Source organism: Lemur catta, chromosome 3 (assembly GCF_020740605.2).
Source record: "Lemur catta isolate mLemCat1 chromosome 3, mLemCat1.pri, whole genome shotgun sequence".
NCBI lineage: Eukaryota > Metazoa > Chordata > Mammalia > Primates > Lemuridae > Lemur > Lemur catta.
In genome coordinates, this window is record NC_059130.1 from 20,796,367 (window position 1) to 20,817,379 (window position 21,013).

A 21,013-nucleotide genomic window follows, 5' to 3' on the forward strand; every position below is an offset into this window, starting at 1 on the left:
CAGTTCCAGCAACTATGAACCATATCTTGTCAACATTGGCTAATATCAATCTTTTAAAAATGTTCTCTGATCCAGTAGACAAAAATGAAATTTCATTGTTTTAATTTGATTTGCTCTGATCACTGGAGTTGAGTATCCTTACTTGTGTTAATTATAAATTTATGATTCTTTTTTGTTAATTGTGTATGCCTTATTTTAATTTTCCTCATTTGGCAGAGGTCTTTATTTAGGACATTAAAACCCTTTTATGTATGTTACAAGTATCTTCTCCCGTTCAATTTTTGTCTTTTAGATTTATATGTCTTTTAGCTTATACCATATGAAGCTATAAATTTTTTCTTTATGACTCTTTCGTTTTATAGTTTCCTTAAGATCATTTACTTAATGAATACCAGACATGTTCTTATATTTTATTCTGGTACAGTTTTGTGTTTTACTTTTAAATAATTAACTGTCCATAGATTTATTTTATGAGCTAAAGATATACATATTAATATGCATTTTTCTCCAAATGTATTGCCAGTTTTTCCCATAAACCACTGAATATTCCATCCTTACCTCACCAATTTGAAAAACCAGTGATATTACTGTATGAATGAAGCGTTATAAGAAATGTGATATTTTTCTTTTCATGCAGGGAAGATGTGAGTATTGAAACAAATTTCAAGAATATAAGGTAGGGTTTGTAAAAAGTCAGGGATAAAAGAATGTGGTTGCCTTGGGAGTGAATTTGGATAGGTTAAGAAGTGTAAATGGGATGGTGTAAGAATATACCTAGGACAAATAAATACAGACATACTGTTTTATTGTGCTTTACAGATATTGTATTGTTTACACAATGAAGGTTCATGGCAACCCTGTGTTGAGCAAATCTATCAGTGCCATTTTTCCAAAAGCATGGACTTATGATCTCTGTGTCACGTTTTGGTCATTTGTGTAACATTTCACACTTTTTCATTATTATTATTTCTGTTATAGTGATCTGTGATCAGTAATCTTTGATGTTACTATTGTGATTGTTTTGGGGCACCACAAGCTATGCCTATATAAGACAGCAAACTTAATTGATAAATGTGTGTGTTCTGACTGCTCCACCCACCACCTGTTCCCCATCTCTGTCTCTCTGTTTGGGCCTTTCTGTGATTCCCTGAGACACAACAATATTGAAATTAGGCCAATTAATAACTCTATAATGGCCTGGAAGTGTGCAAATGACAGGAGGAGTCACATGTCTCTCACTTTAAATCAAAAACTAAATATGATTAAGCTTAGTGAGGAAGGCATGTTGAAAGCTGAGACAGGTCAAAAGCTAGGCCTCTTGTACCAAAGATTTAGCCACGTTGTGAATGCAAAGGAGACATTCTTGAAGGAAATTAAAAGTGCTACTCCAGTGAACACACGAATGATAAGAAAGCAGAACAACTTTTTTGCAGATATGGAGAAAGTTTGAACAGTCTGGATAGAAGATCTACCCAGCCACAACATTTCTTTAAGCCAAAGCCTAATCCAGAGGCCCTGACTCTCTTCAGTTCTGTGAAGGCTTAGTGAGCTGAGGAAGCTGCAGAAGAAAAGGTTGAAGCTGGCAGAGGTCGGTCAGTTCATGAGATTTAAGGAAAGACGCTATCCCCATAAGATAAAAGTGCAATGTGGAGCAGCAAGTGCTGATGTAGAAGCTATAGCAAGTGATCCAGATGGTCTAGCTAAGATAATTGACCAACAGATTTTCAAGGTAGATGAAGCAGGCTTCTATTGGGAGATGTCATCTAGGATTTTAATAGCTAGAGAGAAGAAGTCAATGTGTGGCTTCAAAGGACAGGCTGACTCACTGGTTAGGGGCCAGTGCCACTGATGACATTAAGTTGAAGCTAATGCTCATTTACCATCTGAAAATCCTAGGTCCCTTAAGAATTATGCTAAATGTACTGTGCCTGTGCTCTTTAAATGGAAGAACAAAGCCCAGGTGACGGCACATCTGTTTACAGCATGGTTTACTGGATGTTTTAAGCCCACTGTTGAGACCTACTGCTCAGAGAAAAAGGTTTCTTTCAAAATATTACTGCTCATTGACAATATACTGATCACTCAAGAGCTCTCATGGAGATATATGAGGAAATAAATGTTGTTTTCATGCCTGCTGATGCAATGTCCATTCTGTAGCCTATGAATCAAAGAGTCATTTCAACCTCAAGTCTTATTATTTAAAAAATACATTTTGTAAGGCTGTAGCTGCTGTAGATAGTGATTCCTCTGATGGATCTAGGCAAGTAAATTGAAAGCCTTTTGGGAAGGGTTCACCATTCCAGATGCCATTAAGAACATTTGTGATTTGTGGCAGGTGGCCACAACACCAACATTAACAGGAATTTTGAAGAAGTGGATTCTATCCATCATGGATGGGGTCAAGGGGTTCAAGACTTCAGTGGAGGAAGTAATTGCAGATTGTGGTGGAATAGAAAGAGTACTGTAATTAGAAGTAGAGCCTGAAGATGTGACTGAATTGCCGCAATCTCATGATCAACCTTGAACAGATGAGGAGTTGCTTCTATGGACGAGCAAAGAACATGATTTATTGAGATGTAATCTCCTGGTGAAGAGGATGTGAATATTGTTGAAATGAGAAGTATTTCAACTATTACATAAACTTAGTTGATAAAGTAGTGGCAGGATTTGAGAGGATGGGCTCCAATTTTGAAAGAAGTGCTACTGTAGGCAATATGTTATCAAATAGCGTCACATGCTACAGAGACATCTTTCATGAGAGGAAGAGTCATTTGATGTGACAGACTTCACTGTTGTCTCATTTTAAGAAATTTCCACAGCCATCTCAACCTTCAGCACCCACCACCCTGATGAGTCAGTGCCCATCATCCTCGAGGCAAGACCCTCCACTAGCCAAAGGGTTACTGTTCACTGAAGGCTCAGATGATTTGTTAGCATTTTTAGCAATAAAACATTTTTTAAATTAAGGTAAATATGTTGTTTTTTAAGACATAATGCTGTTGTACACCTAATAGACTATAGTATAGTATAAGCATAATTTTTATATGCACTGAGAAACCAGAAAGTTCATATGACTTGCTTCATTTTTATTGCTATATACCTGTATATGCTAATAGTTACACAAATAGTACTTGGGCTGGAATTCAACAGCTAATTATATTATGCAAAGTGGTATTACAAAGGAATTTGTAGGTTTATTTTAATTTTTTGCCCATGGCACTGGAATCATCATTAACCATCACAGAGAAAAATATTTAAGAGTGAGATCGTTTTGGTTAACATCAGATTTAAGTATCTCCCACGTATTTTAATCATAGCTTATATATTTAAAGCCATTAATATGTGAAAGATAATTATTTTCAATTTTGGAACAGTTTGAATCTATGATAATTTTGTACGAACTATGTGATTCAAGAAAGACTATTTAAGATGTGAAGTACCACATTCAGAGGAAAAAGACTTTCTAGAAAATTGGTACATGTGTATAGTTGAATGATTATGGTGTACTTTTACTGTACTAAATTTGAAATAGGGAAATCGGAAATAGGGCTGTCAGTATCATTTAAAATTATTCACCTGTAATATAGTCATTATAATGGAAAGACATTACTTTATTTGTTGTATGTCTTCTTTTTTCTCAACCTCCGTCCTTCTCTGCTCTCTTTTGTTACAGATCATACATCAGTCGGTGGTCTGGGCGACAGTTTTTATGAATACTTACTGAAAGCATGGTTGATGTCAGATAAAACAGACCATGAGGCAAGAAGGATGTATGATGATGCTATTGAGGTGATTATTATCTGAGCATTTTCCTACTTAATGATTGAATATGCAGTGTATTTGATAGTGGCTAGACAAGTATCTTCTAACCATTATATTATATGCATTCTGGAAATGCATACAATACATATAAGCATTTTATTATATGCATTCACTATAGAGTTTATTAGTATTTTAATAGAAAGCCTTATGCCAAGTCTTCTTCTATTTGTGGCATTTTAAAGAAATTGTTAAAGGAAGAATTTACTGTATTTATGAAAATTATATTTTAATTATTAATACCTTTAGTTAATATCTACAGAGACTGGAAGAACTTCTGACTCCACATACATTTTCATGAACATTCTTCTTTCAAATGACCCCTTTAACCTAAACATTGAGATTCTTATAGGTAAATAATTAAAATAATGGCAAAACACTTACATAGTAGTTTCTATGTGCCATGGCACTATTCTAACCCTTTTTACATATATGAGATCATTTCATCGTTATCATCACTTTACATATGAGGACCTTAAGGCACAATGAGGTTAAGTAACTTGCTGAAGGTCACACAGCTGGTAAATGATAGAGCCTAAAACTGAACAATTTGGCTGCAGAGCCTTTACCTTTAACCACCGTATTATATTGTTTCATATTTATATAACCTCATACCACGATGTTGTGATAGTTTAAAATTGGAGCAAAATTCATTGCAGGAAGCATTTTTTTGGGATATTTCCAAGCAAAAACTGTGAAACATAAAAGTGTGTTAAGTAAGTTAAAAGTGTGTTTAGAAAGTTGTTGACTTTCTGATCCATTATAAATCCATATTCTCTTAATTATTTAATTTACTTTTTAAAAGTTATATTTTGTATATAACATTATTCTGATGTAGTCAGAGGTCTGTTTTCACAGTTACAGGGGAGTTTCACCACCCCACCCCTGCCATTAAACCAGGGTCCTTCTTACCCATTTTATATCCTTAGTTTTTAGGGACCTAATTCCAGTTCCCTGTAGTTGTTTTCAAAAATGCACAGGAGTTGAACTTGATATGTGGCTTGCAGTGTTTTGCCCATTATAGGCATTTAATAAGTGTTTGTTGAGGGAAGGTGTTAGCTAATAAATTGAACTAAATTAAGGTGTAATCAAGAATATAAATTTTAATATGTGACTTCTAAAATTCTTTGTGAAGTCTTAAATTTTGAAAAGTTGGAGAATTTTATTCTCTGTTAGTAATATTTAAACCTAGTTTTTCTGATCCAAGAAAACTCCTAATCTAGGAAGAATTTAATATCCTTAGAACCATAGTGTTCAAAATAGCCCTTAGTCTTTCCCACTGTGCTGTGGGCTCTGATGGCAGAGTCTAATTTGTTTGTCATTATCTTGTCACATAGCACAACGTATGAAACTAGTAGGTATTCAATAAGTAGTTGGTAAATAAATGAATGTATTTAATATTTTTATTTTTGAGAAAATGTGACACGTCATATACCATGTAATCATTTTTTCTTCTTAGTTTGATATTTTCTTGTAATAGTCTTAATCTAAAACCATTTTGTCTATTCATCGCTTAATTTTTGCTGTAGAAAAACATTATTTTATGTTTTCATTGCTTTTTAAATTATATACATTTTGAAAGGCATGATATTTGTCTTGAAAGTTAATCTTAAAAATTACTTTTCATGATTCATCTTCTGTGTAAGTTACGCATTCTATAGCTATTTCTTTCTTTGTTTTATTTTTATTAATTCATAAATCCAGAATGGGCATCTACTAAGTGTTTTTTGGTAACAGGTTAGCTTTCATTTTGAGACATGATCTCAAGTATGCAGTTTCTGAAAGATTAGTTTAACTGTTCTGTTAAAATACAGAGTATGTATAAATTGTAAACAAACAACACATAGAATGTGTGGAAGAAATGGGAGTGAATTCATTGTAATTTGAAATAAATCATTTTTTAAATTTGCCTTTCTATACTTATAAATATCCGTATCCCTGCTTCCTACATTTGAGCTTTCTTTTTTAAAGCTTATGTATAATTGTAGGTTTTATGTTCTGATCAAGTTTATGTTTAATTTTTAAAATAGTGAACAAAAATATACCTTCTAAAGGTCCTTGTGAAGCAATAAAGTAATGCTAGTATTAGTGAAGATTTAATACCTTTTAATGGAAGAGTTAAGAATATTATTCTTAACTGCCATTCACCAGTTTGGTATTTTATATAAGTTGAATTCTTAGGCATTTGTCATATTTTTAGAGAGAAGAAAGCCATATAGGCAATTGTAGGAGTCCATAAGTAAATTACTGGTAAGAAGCCCTGTCTTACCCAACTTTTGCTTTAGTCCTAGCACGTCCATGGGAATATGTTTGGATATCTTTTAATTATAACATGGTAAGATTTATATTATAATGAACAGAAATGACAAAAATGTTATATAAAAATTTAGAGCAATAACTATAGATATCATTCTTTAGGCATTTATGGAGTACCTACATGCAGAAAACATGGTAGTATTGTGAGGTCCACAAAGATGAAAAACAATTGCCCCTGTACTCAAAAAACTAATATTTTCATTTGTGGTCCAGAGTACTACAGTTAAAAGAAAACAACAACAACAAAAACTTGTAATATAATGGTAGTACCTTATCATTTTGGTTATTAACCATCTCTCATTCTCCTAACAGGTCAAATACAATTACCTAAGAGCACCATTCATTTATAAAATTATTTATTAATTAAACATTTATTGAGTGCATACTGCATTATAGGCCTTTTGGTGTATAAGATGATGTATATGGCCTAGTCCCTCCAGTTCTGTAAAATGTATATGATTATAACAGAGAATATAGGATACATTTTTCCAAGGCAGATTGTTATTGAGCTTGTCAGAGAACAACTCACAGTAAAAATGTGGATTAATTTTTGTATGACACATTCCTTTTTATTGTGAGAAAGAAAAGTATAATCACTAATCATATTTAATAATTTCTACCAAAGAAAACTAACTTACTACAATTCTTATCCTTTTCCATGGAAATACCTCTAAAGGCAGAGAATTAATCCATAGCTCCTCTCAGCAAAGTCTGAGAACATAGTCCAAAAGAGCAGAGTTCTTAAAAATCTCATTTTTAAAATGAAATGTGATTATTATACTCTCTCTTATCTTAAAATTCAATATAGAATATTTCCCTCACATCCCCACATCTTTAGAGTAAAATTGACATTTCAGGAAGGTGGACTGTGTTTATCATGTGGGCTCTTTTATTCATGGCACACCATCCAAAACATGTTCCTAAGTTTGAGAAATAAGGGACTAAGGAGTTAAGGGATGAGTATTTAAACTTTCACCTAGTTTTGAAAGGTTTATGATGTATAAGCTTGCTCCCCTAATGGTACTTTGATAGTTTCATGAAAATGAGAAACTTTTAACTAAGTATTACAATCATATTTTTTTATTAACTTGAATATTCTGCCTGTTCAGGTTTTTTGTTTTTTTTTTGTATGACATAGAAAATAAATTGGTAAAGCCTTTTGGGTTATAACATCATCATGATCTCAATTGACTGATTATTATGAATTTCATTTAGCTCAAGAAAACAAAGCCTGTAATGGGTAGCATTATGTAGAAAGGTAATCTTTGACCAAATCTCTCCTCTTCTACTGATTGGGATATTTGTTCCACATTATATGCAATTTGATCACTCACTCAAAAACTTACTTATTGTAAGTTAAGTCTCTCAATTTGGGAAAGTTAGTACTTTATAGAATATCATATTACCAAGGTTTTATGATAGTCAGAAGGATATGGTAAGTTTGAACGCTAATGGTTTGCTTCTAAAATTTTGAGTATCTTCTCTTTCCTGTAGGCTATAGAAAAACATCTTATTAAGAAGTCCCGTGGAGGTCTTGTCTTTATTGGAGAATGGAAGAATGGGCACTTGGAAAAGAAGATGGGTCATTTGGCCTGCTTTGCTGGGGGAATGTTTGCACTAGGAGCAGATGGTTCCAGAATGGATAAAGCTGGTCATTATTTAGAGCTAGGAGCGGAAATTGCACGTACATGTCATGAGTCATATGACAGAACTGGTAAGAATATTAATAAGGCTAATTACTTAGTCTAAAATAACCTCTAAGTTAAAAATGTGTCCAGGAATTAGAAGGAGAATATATAGGCACTTTTCACTTCCAAATAGTTTAACACAGTAAATCATTTTCTTAAAAACCAGAATTTTTAATTCCAGAAATGTGTTTCTACATCATTTTTTGAAATTTTAAATTCTGCTACTGTTTTTGTTAAAGATTTTGAAGTAATTTTAAAGATGGATAGGTAGGATATTTGGGATATGTGGAATAACATTATTTATTTTAATACAGTAAGAATGCATTCTAGCCATTCATTTCAACTTCTATAAAACCAGTTACTTAAAGGACACAAAATTGACTGATGGAGGTTATATTGCCTTGCCTACCCTCTTGTGAAAATTAGAATAACCAAAAGATAATTGTAGTTATCTTGCACGTATAATTGGTATCTAGCTAAGTAGTCATTTGTCTCTTAGTTCACCAGTAATTTTTGGAGGTTTTTTTATGCCTTTAATTAAAAAGATCCTGTGACATTACTTTGGGCAATTATGTAGTATTTTTGAACTTCAGTGTCCTTACCTGGAGAATGAGATGATTCTTTATGATAACAAAAATTGTTTTTTGGGGGGTAGTGAAAAAATCTTATTCTTTTTATGTATAAAGCATAATTATATATACAGTCAAAAATAGATATACAGTATATATTTGTTATTAAAATTTGATAGAGGAAAAAGGCAATTAGCTTTTTAAAAAGCCCTAAAAAGGCTCCTGAGGGGTTCAGTAATGAAAAAAGGGTTGGGAAACACTGAAGTAGACCTTCCAAGGTTTTCTCTGGCTTTAAAAATGTGTGTTTCTGCCAGTCATACCTGTAGTCCCAGCTACTCCAGAGGCTGAGGTGAGAAGATTGCTTGAGGCTAGGAGTTTCGGATTGTAGCGCACCATGATTATTCTTGTGAATAGCCATTGCACTCCAGCCTGGGCAACATGGCGAGACCCCATCTCTTAAAAAAATAATAATAAAATAAAATAAAAATGTGTGTTTCTGTGTGAGATAATGTATAATGAGTTCCCTGAAAGCCTAGAAACTAGTAATTTCTATTTGTGATTTCAGAAGTTGAATTGTTGCTTTTATCAAGTAACTAAATTTGTTTTAGAATTAATTTATCATCAGGTGTCGTGACGCAAAAATGATTGGCTTAAAATTTATCCTCGTTCATAGATATGTCACATTATTTTTATATAATAAGGAACTGAACTTACAGTGAAATTGACCCTTCAGTTTCTCATTAACTAAATTAGGGGTTCCATTTCTTGAACAAATATAGCTAAATCAAAAGGACATTGAAGTAGTGTTATTTTAGGGTGGCTTAAGTGTTGGTAGGTAACAAATATAAGTCAGTGATCTGAGTTACAGATAGAAGCTAAGTTAAATTATCATGTTGATGATATAGGGTGTCAATTATACACTTAAAATATAGCTAAAATTAGTAAAACATTGAGGACCAGAATGCATATTCAGTGCTTATATTAAGATCCATGATGGTAAGGATTGTTGTTATGTAGATTTTGATCATAAATCAAATGATAGTTCTAAAACAATAGGATTTCATATAACAGACATACTAAAAATACGATATATCATGGTTATTATAATTACTTATTTACTCCATTAAACATGAAGCACCCATTATATGCCAGGTATTATGCTGAATGCTTACAAGTTAAAGGATGTATTCCCTGCATTTTAGAAATTCATAGAATACCAGTTATGAAAGACTTTCCTTATATTTCTGACTTTCACATTTCAAAAAGACATTGCTGAAGTTCTAGTAATATCTACATGAGGTTGATTCTCGTTCTGATTGTCATTTTCGCATTGCAAGTTGATGAACCTATGACCCTCTTTGTCAGGGTATACCCAAAAAAGATTACTATTTGATTTGTGTCCTGTGTTTTCAAGTCTTTCACTGTTTTTACTTGTCTTTAATTTCAACTTAGCTCCTTTAATTAAAAAGTACAATCCTAGTTTTGCTAACTTGTCACCAGCTTATTATATCTTCTCCTGTGTTTTCTTGTGACTATGCTATAATTTTTTTAGCCATTATGTTTAAAAATACCCATCTACCTCTTATTAGTAGTTATTCCAACTATATCCATACTATATTTATTGCCTTGGAATTTCACTTTCATTTGCTGTTGGAATTAGAATTACCATTAATTTAAAATTTGGCAGTCTTAATATATTCTACCATTTTGGTGAGTGTGGCCTATTTGAAAGTTTTGCTAGGTTTGTAGGAAATGTTACTGAATCTGTTCATGAAACTGAACAGTAACTCAATAGTAGTTTTAAACATTATTATGTCTGGATGGGAAGCTAGATTGATGATTGACGTATTATTGCAGTGTATTTTGAGGAATAATGCAGAATTGGTTCCAAACCTGATCTTAGATTTTTAAAATATAGTCTCTTCTTTTTCAGGGAGGTCTATAGATTTCTCTTTTTTTAATTGCTGAACATTATTAAAATATTGCATATTGTGAGATTTAATTTACTGTATACTGAAATTTGGTAAACTGCCTTCCCATGACCATGTGCTATCACATTTCAGGGAAGAAATTTAATCTATTAGGTACATATAGCATATCCAGTGGACAAAAGATCCATTAGATGTGTGGAGTATTGGACATACTTGAAGAGTTTCTACAACTGTTTTTTTCCTTAAAGGCAGTTAATACGAGGGAAGGATACAGGAAAATAGTTACCTTCTTTGAACTTTTCTTTTGTTGTCTTACTACTGACGTTTATCACATTTGCTATTTTGCTGTAATTTTTTATTTGTACCTCTCCTTTTTTTTAAACCTATGTTAAATGTTTTTTTTCACCCTGTAGAGTTCTTTTCATAAGTACTAATTTATTTATAGTTTTGACTCAACTTTTACTTTTGGATTCGTTGTTTTCCTTTTAAAAGTAAAATGTCAAATGTTAAGGGGTAACTTGAGAGAGGAAATGCAATTAAGTGCAAGGTAAAATGTTATAATTTTTTTTTTTTTTTTTTTACAATATTTCTTAAACAAAAGAGTACCTAAGAAATAATGCCCTTGGAAATATGAAACCCATGATGTGGCCAAAATAATAGTTAATTGATGTGAGATATATATATATGGAGATCTCACATATGTCTGTGTGATCTGACAGATGTCAGATCTGTCAAACTGGCACATTTTTACTCACCAACTCTTTACAGGACAAATATGTTATCTTTTTGGTATGTTTTATTTGTGAAGTTATGAATGACCAGTAAGCCAAATGTGATTTTCAGATATGCTATATTAGTTTCATGCAGTCAATTTCTACCCCAATTCAGGTGATTTTATCATTATAATTTTAGAAGTTAGCTAATTTAAAGTTACCCTTAAGATTAACATTTGAAAACTCCATCTGATTACCTGTTAGCACTAATAGTCATTGAGGAAGGAAGAACATAAGAAATCCAGACGAAAGACCTGTCTTTTTTATTAGATTAGTATCATCTCAATGCTTACGATGTTTGACTTTTTAAAATTTATTTTTTAATTATATATATTTAAGGTATACAACATGATGTGTTGATATATGTGTGTGTGTGTATATATATGTGTGTATGTATATATACACACACACACACACACACACCCACACGTAGTAAAATAATTACTACAGTCAAGCAAGTTAACATATCTATTACCTTACAAGTTATTACTTTTTTTGTGTCTATCTGTGGTAAGAGCACCTAAAAATCTATTCTCTTAACACACTTTCATCATTCAATACAATATTATTAACTGTAGTCCTTATGCTGTACGTTTTTTCTCTAGACTTATTCATCCTATGTAGCTGCAAGTTTGTACCCTTTGACCTGCCTCTCCCCATTTCCTCCTCCTCCCCATCTTTGGTAACCACCATTCTTCTCTCTGTTTCTATGTATTTGATTTTTTGTAGATTCCACACGTAAGTGAGATCATGTAGTATTTTTCTTTCTGTCTGACTTATTTCATTTAGCATAACGTTCTCCGCGTTCACCTGTGTTGTCGCAAATGGCAGTATCTCCTTTTTTAAGGTTGAATGGTATTTCATTGTGTGTTTATATATATCACAATTGCTTTATCCATTCATCTGTCACTGGACACTTAGGTTAGTTCTATATCTTGACTAGTGTGAATAATGCTGCAGTGAACGTGAGAGTGGAGATATCTCTACAAGGTACCAATTTCATTTCTGATGGGGGTATACCCAGCAGAGGTATTGCTGGGTCATGTGGTAATTCTGTTTTTAATTTTTTGAAGAGCATACTGATTTCCATAATGGCTCTGCCAATTTACATTCCCACCAACTATACACACCCTCGTCAACACTTATTATTTCTTGTCTTATTGGTAATAGCCATCCTAACAGGTGTGAGATGATATCTCATTGTGGTTTGGATTTAGATTTCCCTGATGATTAGTGATGTTGAGCATTTTTCTATATACCTATTGGCTATTTTTATATCTTTTTTTGAAACATGTCTATTCAGGTCCTTTGTCCCTTTTTTAATTGCGTTATTTGTTTTTGGCTGTGGAGTTGTGTGAGTTTCATATGTATTTTGGATATTAAGCTATTATTGGATATATGGCTTGCAAATATTTTTTCCTAGTCTGTAGGCTGCCTTTTCATTTTGTTGATTGTTTCCTTTGCTGTGCAGAAGCTTCTTAGTTTGTTGTAGTTCCACTTGTTTATTTTTGTTTTTGTTACCTGAGTTTTTGATGTGATATTCAAAATATCATTTCCAAGGCCAGTATCTGGGAGCTTTCCCCCTACATTTTTTTTTTAGGAATGTTACAAAGTTTCAAGTTTTTGCTTAGGTCTTTAATCCAGTTTGAGTTGATTTTTGTGTATGTTGTAAGATAAGGATCCAGCTTTATTCTTTTGTGTGTGGATATCCAGTTTTCCTTCTTTATTGTGTCTTCTTGGTGGATTGTTGAAAAATGTACTTGTGTTTATTTCTGGGCCTTCTATTCTGTTCCCTTTGTCTGTGTGTCTGGTTTTATGCCAGTATCTCATTAGATGCAGGAAAAACATTTGACAAAGTTCAACATCTTTTCATAATAAAAATTCTTAACAAAACTAGTACAGAATGAAATTTCCTCGACATAATAAAGGCCATATATGAAGCTCCCACAGCTAACATCAAAATCAAGGGGAAAAAAACTGAGAACTTTTTCACTAAGATCAGGTAATCGAAGATGCCTCTTCATGCCACTTCTATTCGGCATAAAACTGAAAGTACTAGCAAGAGCAGTCATACAAGAAAAAGAAATAAAAGACATCCAAATAACAAAGGAAGAAGTAAAATTATCTCTATTTGCAGGTGACCTGATCTTATATGTAGAAAACCCTAAGGACTCCACAAAAAGTCTGTTAGAACTAATAAGTGAATTCATTAGAGTAGCAGAACACAAAATTGATATACAAAAAATAGTTGCATTTTTTTATACCTGTAACAGTCTGTCCAAAAAAGAAACCAGGAAAACAATCCCATTTATGATAACATCAAAAAGAATCAAATACTTAGGAATCAATTTCACCAGAGAAGTGAAAGATCTGTGCACTGAAAACCATGGAACACTGGTGCAAGAAATTGAAGACAGTGCAAACAAATGTAAAGCTATCTCATGTTTATGGATTGGAAGAATTATTATTGTTAAAATGTCCATAGTACCCAAAGCTATCTACAGATTCAGTCCAATCCCTATCAAAATTTCTATGGCATTTTTCACAAAAATAGAAAATAAAAACAATTTTAAAATTTATATGGAACCACAAAAGACCGTGAATAGCCACAGGAGCCTTGAAAAAGTTGGAGGCATCACACTTCTTGATTTCAAATTATATTACAAAACTATAGTAATCAAAACAGTAAGATAGTAGCATAGAAGCAAACACATAGACTTCTATAGTCATTTTTAAAGTGTTTATTAAATACCAAATTATATTTCATACTATGCCAGACCTTGTCATTAAGCTGGACAGACATTTTTTTTTCACAAACTATTGGTAATTTGTTGATTATTCCGAACCTCAGATCCCTTTGAGGAGTGGTCAAAGCTTTACACACAAAGTTACATACAATTTCAGAGGCTTCTTAGATGAAGCACTATCTCCCTCTTGCAAGGTCTACCGTAGAGTTCCTGACTCTCAGGTTAAGAACCCCTGCTTGGTTTCTGCTCTAGTTCTCTAAAGCTTGGAAGTAAACAGACTGTGGTTATTAATTCTTCTGCATCACACGTTTTGCTCTTAATAGAACTATCTGCTATCACTATAGTGTTTTTGGTTTTCTATTTTTTGTGGGGACAGGCAAGTAAGAAAGGGTCTATTTTCACCTCCTTTGAATTCTGATTCTTTGAAGCTTACACTGACTCCCCTGTAATGCTGAAATATGGCCACAGCTATGGCATGATTTTATTTATGCTCCACTACTGTTATAGTTCTTGTGCTATACTTTCTCTACCGAAAAAGAAAAATGTTTATCATTTCTCAAAAGAGGTGAGAGACCTTGAACCTTTTAACTTTTGCTACCAGTACAACCTAATAACAAGAAAGAAAGGTGGCAATTGAGAGTTGTAATTGTGTGTAACCCCACCATCCCAATGGCAGATCACCTTATATTGCCCAGGTTTAGGGTACTGAGTGTGATTAAAAAGAGGTTTGTTTTGGTGCTGCTATAACAGAATACCTGAGACTGGATAATTTATAAATAACAAATTTATTTCTCACAATTTTGAAGGCTAGAAATCCAAGATCAAGGCACCAGCATTTAGTCTATGGTGAGGGCCTTCTTGCTGTGCCCTCACGTGGCAGAAGGCAAAAGGGCAAGCTAACCAAATGCTGCAAGAAGCCTCTTTCAAAAGGGGCTTTTAAAAGCCTCTTTTAAAATCCTATTAATGAGGGAGACCTCTTGGCCTAATTGCCTCTTAAAGGCCATGCTTCTTAATACTGTCATACTGATGACACCTAAATTTTGGAGGGGGCATGTTCAAACCATAGCAAAGTCCTTAAAAAGCATTTTATCTAGTGCTGTATTCTAGTTTGAATGGAGATTATATCCACAGTATGTAATGTTGAAATATGTGCGTCATGGCCATTTTTTATTCAAATGGATAAATGGGCAAGTTACTGATGAAATTCTTGGTGACTGGCAATTTGAACCTCTTCTTTGTTGTATATACAGGGACTATAGGTGAAGAAAGTTTTTTTAAAACTGGTTTAAATTTTAAAATATATTATTTTTATAAATTATAGTTTGCTTTAAAAGTATATGGTATACAACTAAATTTAATTCAAGATCTAAGCTTTAAAAATTTTTATTATGTATGTATTATAGCAAAAGGTCTTTAAAATTACCTTGACTTTTTGAAAACAAAATTTCTGCACAATGTAATTATCTGTATCATTTTATTTTGGACCACAATGGACTATGTAATGTGCTTATGTCTAGTTTTGCATTCATTTCCCAAGGATTCCTAGGACTCTTATTGGTAGAGTTAGATTTAGAAGTATGTTGATATACATTATTCCGAGAAATAATTCATGTCAGAATAATAGGAATATTTATAAGTCTAATTTAAGGAAACCAAATGTGGATCTTTTAAAGTGACTCAAACAGCAACAATAAAAATAAATGACAAAAATTACTTCATACCCTATTCTTTCAAGGGAAAAAAAGCTCTTGCTGCAAACACACACAAATCGTTTATTTTGCTCATTTATTCCTTTTGTCCTATTACAGCATTAAAACTAGGTCCTGAATCATTCAAGTTTGATGGTGCAATGGAGGCTGTGGCTGTCCGGCAGGCTGAAAAATATTACATCCTCCGTCCAGAAGTAATTGAAACCTATTGGTACCTATGGCGATTCACTCATGATCCAAGATACAGGCAGTGGGGCTGGGAAGCAGCACTGGTAAGTAAGCCAATATTTTATTTTATCTGCAAGAGTGTTAAATAAAGCCATCCTATAGTGCCATGTATCCTCATCCATGTTACCTCATTTTCAGTAACTATAGAGTGATTTTCATTTATCTGACAAAACAGTCAATTTAAATTTCTTGAGCAGTAGAAATAAACCTTAGAATCCAGGTTTGTTCTCTATTAGGACTACTTTTCTACTAGTATTCACTTATTATTTTTATTGAATAACTATAAGGAGTTATTTGAAAGGTGATTTTTTGGTACAATTATAAAATAAGTAGTTTAATTCTCTGTACTGTCCTCTTAATGCTTAGCCACTGGAAAAAAAGTTATTATAAAACTGCCCAGGTTCACAGCCTGGGTTGATGACCTCCTATTCACTTTAACTTGTGTTGTGAGTAATTCCTTAGTGGATCACCAGGAGAAGGATCAGTAAATTATTAAAATTTTTCCAGATTGAAAGATAAAATGTATGTCTGTGTGTCTGTGTGTCTGTGTGTATTTGAAATTAGTGATTTTTAATGGTTAGCAAGTAAAGGAAGCAAGTGGTTTACCCTTAAATTATTCTTAAAATACTAGTCTTCAGGGAGCCCCATGGCTATCAGTACCTGGGGAAGAAAAAACGATTAGTATTTTAGGAAAGTATAGCTTATTCCTGAGAGTGAAGGGTGCTTTTGTTCTTTGAGATTTACTAATTACGATAAATACTACTAATTATGATGATATTCATATCTAAATTGTTTAACTTAAGCTTGCAGTCTAGATAGAACATCCGAGGACACCCCAGATGAGGTTAAGTAGTGCCAGTAAATTACCCAGACAAAAATATGCAAGATATGTTTTAGGGCAGGATGTATACCAAGTTAGGTAAAGAGAATGTTCCACAGTAGTAAAGGGGAAGAGAAAGTTGGAGCCATTGTGTGGATAGCCTTACATGCCAAATCAAGGGTACTTTACTTAGTTGTTCAGGAAATAAGGCATGCATGCATGTGCAAACACAGCCCCTAACACCCACACTTAGTAACTTCTGTCAAATACTGCATAATTGTTCTCATGTGGCAAGTGGTGATGGAAAGTCCTTTTCTTATCTAAAAAACCCTTTGGATCTTCATTTTTCCTTACCATCGCCTACCCATGAAAGCTCCCTAACTTTGAAAATCTATTGCAGAACTAATGAAAGTTTTTCAAGGGGGAAGGAAGTATTAAAGGCTTTTTTTTCAGTGGGAAGTAACAAAACAAAAGGATCTGATTGTAATCTACAAACTGTGGGTTTTAGAGATCACTGCAATAATCTAGGAATAGTGTAATATCTTGAACTAAGGTGAGGACACTTATGTGTCATTTGTCATTCAGGCTTACGTAGTCCCCATGGACTTTAACAAAAAGAGAATATTAATATATTAATGGAAGCAAGGGGCTTATACCAGACAGGAACAGATGCAGCATTTATTGATGCTGCTTTTCCCTGGCCCGTTGGGTCCAGAATCGGGAGTACAGCTCCTAGTGAAACTATCTGTGCAGGAGGGTCCTGCCACAGTTGACAGAAGACAGCCAAACGTGCCACAGTGGTTTGGAAATAGGGGACATACACACACACACACACACACACACACACACACACACACCCCTCTGTTGTTAATAGTGGCTTACTAATACTTGTGTAAATCAAGCAATTATTTTATGTAAGGGAAATAGATAGGTAAAATAGTCCTGTAGTAAATCTGTTTGACTTGAATGTGCCCTGATATTTAATGGTTCTTACTTATGGGAACCAGGGAGATGTCTCTGAATCATGTGGGGTAGAGGCTGGAAGGTAGGGGCAGAAGAACTTCCTGTCATTGAGAAACATTATATGATAATTTATCCTTATTCTCAGGTCTTTTTTCCTATATGCTTTCTTAAAGTATAGCCCCACTCTTACCTGTTAAGAAGAGGTTTGACAAGCTCAAACTTTAGTCCATATCTGTCCAAATTTGAATTATATGAGTTAGAATTTTGCTTTCATACCCCAAATGGACGTACAAAAACTCAAAATAATCTTTCAGGAACCATAACTGGAAGAGTTATGCTCTAAATTCAAGTTTCAAAAATGTGCCATGATGGCAAGAGGGGGAATGGAGACAAAAGCAGTGGCTTCACACTGTAAATAGAATTTGCTTGCACATCACCGTTGGCCTCTTCTGTTGAACAAGAGGAAAGTAAAGGGAAGGCAGGGAGAGACAGAATGGCGGATACTGTGTCTTTTGTAGCCTTAGCTGTTCCATTTAGATATTCAGACTTCCAAACTTGAGTATATTATGCATGAAAAATTACCCCCAAGAAATGACTCTAAATGTCTTAAAGGTCAGTCATGCCTCCCTGCTACTTTCTCAGTATTCTTTAACTGTTGTGATAGTTCATATGGTGGGAAAGACGATCATTGTGAAGAAAGTGCTTAAAAACTCTTGCGTTCAAAATATGTTTAAAATATTTAGAGAAAAGCTCCAAACTCTTTGGTAAGGTTTTAAAACCCAGCTATAATCAAAATGGAGCTATAAAATGAACAGTTTGATTAAATAAACACTTTTTAGTGTTAATTAGCTTTTCATTAGAGAGGAAGAAGACCAGAGAGTAAGAAAACCAGCAAGACTAGGAACAGTAAGCCATGGCAGGCAGCAGTGATCAGTAAAGTAATCATTCCTTCATTGGACAATATCTCAGGGTTAGGTAGAGTAGAGAAAGAAAAGAACCACATGTACTTTCAACTTTTCATGAATAGCTTAATTCTGGAATGTGATATATCTGTATAAGCAGGATATTTGGTTGCTTTGAATTAAAAACAGAGTTGTAAATAGATTCCATTTGATTCAGTGTATTTCATTTAGGCATGTTCAAAAATGTCAAAACAGATATAAATTAAGAATTTTAACTCCCGGTCAAGCAGTAAAGCACAGTAGTTAATAATGTGGGGCAACTTACTCTTTGCTTCAGTTTTCCCTTTTGAAAAATACAGCTATTAACCTAATAGGGCATGAAATTTAAATGTTACTGCATGTAAAGCTCATAGAACAGCCTTCAGCATGTAGTAAATACTTCATAATTGTTAGCTCTTGATATTGTAATTATTATTATAGTAGATGTGTGGGAGGGCTCTTCCTACCAGTTGGTATACCTATAATGCCTAATTTATGGGATTATGTTAGCACAATGCCTGGCATGTAAGTATGTTTGCAGTAAATATATTCTCTTATTGCTATTACCATAAAGCTGCGGTCTCCAACCCTTGGGCCACAGAGCTCCCCCCACCGTCCGTGGAAGAATTGTCTTCCATAAAACTGAGGTGGGGGGTGGCACACAGCAGGAGGTGAGCTGTGAGAGCAAGTGAAGCTTCATCTGTATTTACAGCCTCTCCCCATCGCTCTCATCACCAGCTGTGCTCCGCCTCCTCCCCCCCACCCCGACCCCATGTGCGTAAAAATTGTCTTCCATGAAACTGGTCCCTAGGGCCAAAAAGGTTGGGGACCACTGCATAGAGAGCTGCTAGGTAATACCTTTTTAGCATGTTGTGGATTATTGTTTGTCCTTGAAAGTAACAAAATTGCAATTCAAGTTTTTAACTTAAACAGACCTCCATCTTGATTTGTCAAAAATAATGAGAATTTATGGTACCAGACAGGTCCCTAATTTAGAAAGAATAGCCTAAATTTGACTTCTAACTTAGGAAAATATAAGATGTCTTAAAAATATTAAAGAGTTTTGGAGAGGGAGAAATTCCATAGGAAACAGCTTGTTTCCAGTATGAATTAATTATTCTAGTATAAGAATATTTCCGTTTGATTATGTTATTCTTAAACCATCAAATTTTCATACAGATCTCCGTGAATTTTTTACTGTTGTCCTTCAAAGTTTCATTTTCTTTCAAAACTTGAAATTCTATGAAATTGATTCTTTTGCCTGATCTTTTTCCATAGGCCATTGAAAAGTATTGCCGAGTCAGTGGCGGATTTTCTGGGGTCAAGGATGTATATTCCTCTTTTCCTACACATGATGATGTACAGCAAAGCTTCTTTCTTGCTGAAACATTAAAGTAAGTTGATAACTTTTAAAAATTCTTTAATTGTAGCCTGGTTTGATCACTAGATGATGGATTCTGACTATGTGATATGTTACACATATTACATTTATTTTATTACAAATATCTTTTTATGTAATTGGGTCTGTAAGTTTTTAGCTGCATCTCAAGAAGAATGAGTTAGACTGCAAGGTAAATAGTTTGTCAATTAAGTATTTAGTACCTTTAAAATCACCTGGAAGGCTTCTCAAAACACAGATAACTGGGCCCAATACCCATAGAGCTTCTGTAGATCTGGGGTGGGGCCTAAGAATTTGCATTTCTGACAAACCCCCAGGTAATATTGATACCTGAGCTCCTTGTTCTAGCTAATGAAATCTGTTAAGAATAATCATGAGTTTTGATGGTACTAAATTGTATATGCCTGTGGCCATTCATCCTCCCAATGAGGTTTCTCGTAAAGATACACATAAAGGGAATGATGGAAAAATAAATAGACAACTTTATTATTTGGTATGATACTCAAAACCCCAGATAGAGCTCTCTGTAAACTGACCTGGAAGAAGGTGGAGACTGTAAATGTGTCCACTTTCCTAACAACCTACAAAGTAAATATCTTTTCATTCTGTCTCTTAAATTTCTTATTAGTTTCTTGTGTATCTGTACTTGAATGCCTCGTAAACACTTCATTTGTTCAACAATGTTTACTACCAGGCACTGTTCAAGTTACTTGGATATATTAGTAGACAAAAAGGACAAAAAGTCCTACCCTACTGGTTTTTACATTCTAGTATACTTGTAGTTTACATTCTGGTATATTACAGTTGAAACATACATGTCTCAAACTAAGTTTCTTATCCTAAGTGCCCATTTTATTCCAGTTTTTCATTATTATCCCTAGTACTGTTAGTTTCCCATCTTTTCAGCTTTAACATTAGTCATTTCTGTCTCCTCCTTTTGATATGTCACTAAGTCTTTCTGATGCTTTCTGTTATATTGCTTTTTTGTATTACTCCCTCCTTTCCATATCTACAATTGACCCTAATCCAGACTCTCATAACTGGTAAGATGGTTTAGAATATCTACCTGTTACTCAGTTTCCTACCTCTGGGCATTCCTTGTTCTCATTT

The 21,013-nt window shown here is 33.7% G+C and overlaps 1 protein-coding gene across 1 annotated transcript in view; it reads left to right on the forward strand.

Moving 5' to 3' along the window:
• MAN1A2 (mannosidase alpha class 1A member 2) overlaps window positions 1-21,013 on the forward strand; it is a 172,951-nt gene that overhangs the window by 127,337 nt on the left and 24,601 nt on the right. Inside the window, exons 9-12 of the mRNA XM_045546919.1 lie at window positions 3,674-3,789; window positions 7,630-7,849; window positions 15,652-15,824; window positions 19,783-19,898. Of these exons, the coding sequence (XP_045402875.1) occupies window positions 3,674-3,789; window positions 7,630-7,849; window positions 15,652-15,824; window positions 19,783-19,898 (625 nt within the window). The remainder of the gene's footprint in view (window positions 1-3,673; window positions 3,790-7,629; window positions 7,850-15,651; window positions 15,825-19,782; window positions 19,899-21,013) is intronic.